This window comes from Daktulosphaira vitifoliae, unplaced genomic scaffold (genome assembly GCF_025091365.1).
Source record: "Daktulosphaira vitifoliae isolate Bord-2020 unplaced genomic scaffold, ASM2509136v1 Scaffold_3, whole genome shotgun sequence".
Lineage (NCBI taxonomy): Eukaryota > Metazoa > Arthropoda > Insecta > Hemiptera > Phylloxeridae > Daktulosphaira > Daktulosphaira vitifoliae.
This window is the reverse complement of record NW_026099574.1, coordinates 28,133,998-28,142,739: the sequence shown is the minus strand read 5'-3', so window position 1 is coordinate 28,142,739 and position 8,742 is coordinate 28,133,998. Positions and strand designations below refer to the sequence as shown.

Sequence of the window (8,742 nt, the reverse complement as noted above, 5' to 3'; positions counted from 1 at the left end):
TTCTATATTAGATCATCGATTGTAGGGTTTATATCGATAAAAATTTTAAGGATTATTTTTGATGAAACCCTATAATGATGATTTAAGTGAAAAAATTATGAAATAAAATATTTACTCTAATGAGATTTTAAAAAATTATTATTCTTATATTAATACCTCTAGAAAAAAAAGATTGTAATTCAATTTTTTTTTACTAAAAAAATCTGTTAGTTGATATAAAACTTGTTAAAAAAAAATTAAGTTGTGTCCTTTTTTCTAAAAGGTGTCAATATTTATTACTGCAATATTTCTTGTATTTCCAAACAATTTTCTTTAAAGTGTTAGAGAATTTAACCAAGGTAGAAAATGTGATCTATTTAAATGTAAAAAATTATTATTTTTTTAATAAGGGTCTGGTATGTTTTATGTTAATTAGACATTGAGAATCTTTTATAACTATATATGTGTTGAATCTATTTTTACTGTAAATAAATTGCTATACATTTAAAATACATTACATGTACAACACAAAGCTACTAAAATCTGTAAAATTATTATATTTTATTGAATTGTATATCAAGCACGCCATTAAATTTAAAATAAAACTAAAAAAATGAAAGTCATTTCATTTTTTTATAAATATTTTGATTTAAATAAAATATTATATTATATTTCAATGTAATTTTTATTTAAACAAATAATTAATAGTATAAAAATCAAATTTATATACTTGTTTTACTTTAATAATTTTTAAAATTTTAAATATTTTTAAACTATTAGGTACTTAGTATATCAGAAAATTAATATTTTAAAATTGTACACAATTATAATACCTGGTCACCTGCATAATGGAATTTTGAACCCCGGAACATGCTAGGGTAATATTACTTTAGCACCTCAAAAGAAAAAAAATGTTTTCTGTGGTAAGAGGAGTTTTACAAATAAAAGTTTCTTTTCTGTATAAAAACGTATATAATACCATGTATATATTTTTTTATTTTCAGTATACGCGTGTCTAGGTAAGTTATTTAAGGTAACGAACATCATTTTATGATAAGTTTTAGTTTATCAATCTGAATTAGAAATATTTTCAATTATCTCATTTAATATTTTTTAGAAATGCGCCATTTTTTACATAATATTACTTTAATGAATCATTATTTTTTTCAATTTAAATACAATGTGCATCGAACTGGCCATATCACTATTAGGGTCAATGACTTGATTCATTGATAACAAGCTTTAATTAACTAGTTCATCAAATGTTATTATCTTTTATAATTAAAGTACATTTCTACAATATTGAACTTTTATTTAAATTAAAATTTAAAACATATTGTAAAGAAATGATAATTAAAAAATTCAATTAAAAATCCAGTGGCTCTTTGAAACTCTTTGGAGTTATATAAAAACTTAGCAATGAAGCTAGTTAAAAATAACCACTTTGTTCTCAAAAAAAGTAGAATTTTCTTATTTTTGTACTTGTAAATACAACAATATTCTTTCAATAACAAATCATGTCATGTGATTATTAAACAACTTGATTGTAAAAAAAAATAATAAAATTTGATGGGGGAAGGAGAGGTGGTAGAGAAAAAATTTTTTTGAATGTTTTAGAATGTAGGGAACTTAATTTCTGAAAAGAAAAAATTATATTATGTTTTGTATTTTCAAAGATATTTCAGAGTCATAGGTAAACAATCATTCTATACACTGAAAAATCCCCTGGTAAAATCAACAAATGCATTACAAAATCGTCTAATAAACTTTTTGTTAAATGAATCATAGATATTCACCATAGTTATCATTATTTTTAACAAAAGAATTAAGAAATTATCAATTTAACAAATAATTTGTTAAACCAACAAAATAATTGGTTCAACTAATAAAAATTCTATTTATTTAACAAAAATATTATTGGACGTATATTGATAAAAAAAATTGTTGATTATAGAAGGGAGGTTTTTAGTGGAAGTATATATGCACTATAGTTATATATACATTATAGTTCCTTTCTATGATTATAAAAACATTATAGAAACTTGTGATAAAATCCTTAACTCGTAAGTTTAAAGTGAAGGTAAAAATCAATTTTCTTGTTTATTCTTATATTTTACTGCAAATTATTTTAATAATACCAATAATCTACATTAAAAAGAAAGTAACATTTAACCAAAAATGAGTCAAAAAATTGACCAAAATTTAAGATTTCAAAAATTAAAAAAAAATTTTTTTTACTCAAAAGTTGTAAACTTTATGATAAAAGAAATGTTTTTTTAATTAAGAAAAGGATTTTATAATGTTAATTGAAAATAACAATTGATAAACTTAATAAACTCATAAAATTGAAAAAAATTATATGCTGATTTTCTTTCCTAATAATATTAAGATAAATATAAATTATAATTCTACAACACTAAATAGTTGTTTTTAAGTTGATTTGAAAAATTGAGACATTTTATTTTTGCTAATAATATATAAAATTATATAATTAATAATGAAATGATGTGGCAATGATAATATTACTATATTTTTCACTTTGGTTATAGAAATAGTTATGGAAAATCCCTTACCTAAACAAGTACTAAACATGTAAATATTGTGGTATTTCTTATTCCTCTCTGACCAAATGTTTGATACTGTAAAATAATTATAGAAAATATCAAATTTTAAAATGCTCTAGAATTTTAACCATAAAATATTAAGAAGAGATTTGCTGTCAAATTTGTTTTCATTTCGATTCTATAAAATTTAGTAAAAAAAAAAAATTGAATAAACCATTATATGGAAAATAAATCGATCAATAATCTTTATCAGACATATTTTAAACTTATCTGTGAATTATTAAAGAAAACGGAAAAACACATTAATTAGTTGGTTAGGAATCATATTAATAAACAAGATAAAGTACTAAAGTACGAATCTGAATCAATCGACAACTTTGTGGTCTTATTCTTAATAAAACCTTCGCTGCGTATGCTGCGGACAAGACATCTGTAAACATGGCTATGGCAAATGCACCGTTGGAAGTTAGTTCATTGTACTCAGCTATAAATGACTTTTCAGCTGCATTGTATAATGTGAGTTATTTAATTATTAATAACTTTCACTGTAATAACTAATAAAAAGTATCTTTATTGCTTAAAATAATGTTTAAGAAAGGATCTTCTTTCTTTTTAAATTTTTAATGATATTAACTTAAGATTATATATAAGAAATAAATTGTATGAAATGATTTAAGTTTTAGAGTATGTGTGAGTCATATATTCAAATTAATTTTTATTAAGTAAAACACTATATATATTTTTTAATATAAAATCTTTAAATATATATTAAAGATTAAATTATTAAATTTCAGGTTGAAAATTGTATGGTCAATATTAATTAAAAATGAGTTAATCTAATTAAGTTTTAGTAGAATTTAAGATAAGTTAGTTAAACGAAAAAATTTGTTTTAAAAATCATGCATTAATTTGATTTTTAATTATTTGTTTATATATTAGATATTATAAATCAGATGTTACAAATAGTTTATATTATATTATCTATTGAAATAAAAAAAATCTCTACGATAAAAGAAAAATATAAAAGAAATATTCTAATTATTTTTAGTTTACGAAATTGAGAATTACTTAAGATTGATAAAAGCCTAACATTAATTTTCTGAAATAAATATATTTATATATTAAATATGAAGATGCCGGAATATACGTTTAATGAAATATATGTTATTTTATAACTTGAGGGCTCTTAAATTTTATTTATGTTGACGTTTTGCTTTTATTCAAATGATTTCTATTAAATTAGTTAGATAACTAGTAATTGAAAAATATTTTTGTTCAATTTTTTACACTAAAGCACAAAAAAATATTTTCTACGTTAATATTTAATTTATAAAAAATTAATGTTTGGAAAAGAAATTATAAATTGTTTATAAAATTGTTCATTAACTGATATATGGTGTTATGTTCAAAGGTACAATTTTTATGACTAGATTATAAACTAATTGTGAGTTTACGATATGTTAAATAATATCGAAATTGCCAACTAAGATTAAATAAAGTTAGATAAAATATTACTTGTACAGGATAAAAATTTAATAATTAGTTGAAGGATCTTATCATAAATAAATAAAAAACAGTTAAATATATCTAGCCATANTTGAAGGACCTTATCATAAATAAATAAAAAACAGTTAAATATATCTAGCCATATTTTGCTAAATAATCAATAAATATAATGATGATTTTTCATTAATTAAAAATTAAATTAAGAAATATTTTTTAGCTCAACTGTTTTTCATATTGATTAATTATTTTGAATATAAGTTAAAGATATAAATACAATTAAATTTATAATTTGTAAAATATTGCTTACTAAGTGTGAAATTCATAGTGAATATTAGTGCAATCAATTTTTTTTAATGTTATTAAATTTTGTAAGAAAATTAAAAGAATTTTTGGTGGATTTATTCTTTAAAATAAAATGATATTAAAAATATTATTTTGTAATCTTCATATAATAAATATATTTTGAAATAAAATCATGCAGTAATTTTTGTTTTTATTTTATGAGTTTTTTAATTGAAAATTCGATTTGTCATTAATTTATTTTTATAGAATAATTAAATTTAATTACACTATAAAATATTTTATTTTACAAAAATATTCTTGTTTCGTATATTTTATAGGTTTTTAGATTTTTAATTTTTATATTTTTTTATGAAGGAATTGGGTCAAGACAAAACTAAACAAAATTTTGTCTTTTCACCTTTAAGTATTCATTTGGTGTTATTTTTGGCAAGTGTTGGAGCCAAGGGTTCTACTTATGAAGAAATAACTAATGCATTACGCTTACCAAAACAAGGTGCCGAAATGCTTCCATTATACAAAGAATTTTTATTTTATCATGAGGTATTAGAAATAATATTATTGTATTAACTTTTAAAACTTTGATTTATGTATTTCAATTTTTTAGGAGGCAGAAGAATTAAAACTGAAGACAGGGGTGTTTATTGATAAGTCTTTTAACGTTAACCCCAATTTTATAGAAAAGGCCCAGAGGTATCTCGATTCGACTGTAGAAAGTCTTAATTTTGCTAATGATCCTGCGAAACAAATCGATTACCTAAATGAATGGGTGCAAAATTACACAGATGGCAAAATTAATAATCTTTTTGTTCCAGGTTATTTAAATTATATATTTTTTCTTATCATATATTTAAATAACTCTATATACTTTTTAGTCGACAAAAAACATATATATATTTATACATAAATTTGTTATATTTTTAATATCAGGAAGCATTTCTCAAGACACAAAGATAGTACTTGCAAATACTATACATTTTAGCGATCAATGGAAAGATCCATTCCTTACTGAAGAGATGATGGATATGCCGTTCTACATCACACCAGCTAAGAGTATTAGCAGACCAATGTTACATAAGGTCAAAAGATATCAATACTACAAAGATTCTACCTACAAATTTTCTGCTATGAGAATTCCATATAAGGTATTTTTATTTTTAACTATGTAAAATATATATTTCACATTTACAAATTTTGTCCAAAAGCTGCTGAATTATTAAAATCAAGTTTTGAGATTATAAGTAATTTATAAAGAAAAAAGTTTTTTCTATTGTCTCTCAGTTTATAAGTTCATTTTATGTAAAATATTTGGTTTTCTGATCTTCCAAAAAAAATTAAATTGAAGCATCAGCTATGAAAAAATCCACACACATTTATATCTTATAAATATTTATTTTACTAAAAATTATTCTGGTATACTATAGTATAGTAAATTTATTTACATAAAATAAAATCTACAAATTGCACACTATTAAAAATAAAAAAATTTTATGATAAGCAATTTTATAATCTGTAATTATAGTTACTGGCTGTTAAAATTATATATTATTATTATATCACTACTATTATTAATTTATATTATAATTATTAAATGAAATATTAAAAATGGAGAAATTAAAATATGGTACTCCATTTTGTAGTACCAAAATAAAAAATTAATATCTGGACACTGTACAGTTATATTATAATTTAACTTTTTTTGTTTACTTGTAAATATTTCGAGTAGTTCTATTACTAAACTATAAAAGATTTTTCGTAAATTTAGTTTTCATTAAAATTAAAAAATTGAAAATACTACTACTGTGTTTATAGTTTATATTGTTTACCGATATATATACTGTTTTTTGTATCTGTGAACGCTCAATCTCAGCTCTAGCTGGACCAATTTTGATGAACAATACGTCAAAAGATCACAAATCGTATCTAGTCGAAGACATTACCCTCAAAATTTGAAAAAAATTCCCTCGTTCCCCCTAAATGGGAGAAATCCTTCAAAAAATTACAAATTTAAAAATCGCTAATTTTCAACATTTTTTTTCAATTTTCTTTACTTAAAACTACCATAACGGCAATAAATAAAAAAAAACACATANAAAACTACCATAACTGCAATAAATAAAAAAAAACACATCATAAGTATCTTCTCAGCTTCGCATCGAAGCTAAAATTATCCGATTTGATAACCCAAAGAGTTCACATTAAGTAATAATCAGTATTATTGTTAATTATGAAATTTTAGATATGCGGTTTTATTTTCAATTTCAGGGTAATTTTGACATGATCGTTCTATTGCCGGATGCTGTAGATGGTCTTTCTGAACTAGAATCTAATTTAGCCAAAATCAATATAATTGAAATGAGTAGAAAAATGACGACACATCTAGTAACAGTTTGTCTTCCAAAATTCAAGATCGAAGAGGCTTTTTCACTCCTTTCTCCATTAAAAAATGTTTGTATATTTTAATTTGATATTAAATATCACTTAAAAATGAAATTTTAATTATAAACAATTGTTTTATAGATGGGATGTCCTACAATTTTCACAGAAAAAGCAGATTTCACCGATCTTGCTCCAAGAACATCTAATTCATTATATGTTAGTAATGTTTTGCATAAGGCTACTATTGATGTAAGTGAAAATGGTACTGAAGCAACAGCCGCTACAGGTAATATTTAAAATAATTACTTAATAATTTTCATCAAATTGTTTGTTTTAATACAACTAATAAAATTTATTTTACAAATTAATTTCAGCTCTCATTATGGTAACTAAAGTTATGACTATTTCTAATCCAGTAGACAAAGTTAATTTCCAAGTTGACCATCCGTTTATTTTTGCCATTGCCAATAAAGAATTCGTTTTATTTATGGGACGTGTTAAGGAATTTTAATATATGTTTAAACATTTTAATTAGTTTTATATAATCATTTTTATTAGTTATATTTCATGTTGATTATTTGAGGGCACAAGACTTTTTACTGATTTTGATCTTATAAATATGTACTTGATTAATAATGTTTTTGGTTATTTTAGACATATAAATGTATAAAAAATTGTAGCAATAAAATATTTGTCAAATTTTTAACATTTAAGATTTATTAAAAATATAATTTATTGATATTTTATTTTTTTGTATTGTGTAGCTATTTTTAGTTACTAGTTTTTCAAAAATCACACGTTTAACTTCTATGTGTAAGAATTTTAATCAAACTATATATATTTCCTTAAAAAAGAAAAATAATATCTGGTTATTACTAAAAATAAAAAGATATTATAGTTTATGATACAGTTTTTGATTTTAAAACCTTTACGTCCTTTTTTTTTGTTTTCATTTCATAATTTTACCATATTAGTATCTTTAATAAAGTAAAGTTATAAAAATGAAACTTAGATATGGTGTAAATACACCACTTATACCATTTATTTTGACAGTTTTCATTAGATATACTTAATATTTTATAAAAACGACTGTTCCTAAATTAAAAACTCATGATATGACTTAGATAATACACATGATTTTTAGTTAACATTATCCAGTATTTTTAGAGTATTCAAACACTATTATTTGAACACTTTTTCAGTATTTTAAATGCTTTTTAGTAGTATTTGTGTTTGAAATACTAAATACTTATGATTTTAATTTCATTATTCTTTTTATTTAATAATTATTGACTGAACTAGATTATTAATAGTTTTTATATTCTGTGTGTTTAAAAATTTGCTGATACAACCTATTTTAACAATCAAAAAGGATTTTTAATTTACAACTCAACATATTTGATATTGAGATAGTTGTAGAATATTTTTTTTGGACACATTTTTCTATTTTTCACTATTTTTGATTGCGTGAGATTTTTGTTCAGTCAACTACTTGTCATTAAAATTGTCACTATAGGCGAATCCAATATATTTGCTTTTACTTACATTAGGAGACAAATTTTCTTTTACAAATAAGATAATTTTAACAATTGTTAAAATATTTAGGTAACCTTTTGCCCCCGCCTAAGTTTGTAATTTTTATTAATTAATTCTCTAAAAATTAATTAATTAATTATTTGAAAAAAGTATTGGATTATTTTCGAAAAGTATTTGTATTTGTATTTAAATTTAAATACTTTTTGCTGCTTGAAGTATTCCAAATATATTTAAAAAGTATTTTTATCATCACTGGCGTTAAATTAGTTTTCATTAAAACATTTTAAAACGATCTGTTATTTTATATGTATTTCTTATGTTGAATACAATTTAATATTAGGTATTAAAATGTGCGCTTTTTTGAAGAAATAAATATGTTTTTCAAATTTTTAATTTTTTAGTTTTCATATTTTAAATTATCTAATGTAACTTAGAATCTAAAATGTAACTTGGTAGGAAAGGTAAGTGGAATAGATAA

General features: G+C 21.7%; 1 protein-coding gene across 1 annotated transcript; it reads left to right on the top strand.

Moving 5' to 3' along the window:
- Positions 1-2,893: 2,893 nt before the first annotated feature.
- LOC126902925 (leukocyte elastase inhibitor-like) lies at positions 2,894-7,474 on the top strand. Its single transcript, XM_050680655.1, has 7 exons — positions 2,894-3,059; positions 4,707-4,892; positions 4,957-5,164; positions 5,280-5,494; positions 6,615-6,797; positions 6,870-7,014; positions 7,103-7,474. Exons 1-7 carry the CDS (start codon positions 2,982-2,984, stop codon positions 7,237-7,239), a joined length of 1,152 nt encoding a protein of 383 aa, XP_050536612.1. The 5' UTR covers positions 2,894-2,981; the 3' UTR covers positions 7,240-7,474.
- Positions 7,475-8,742: the final 1,268 nt, after the last annotated feature.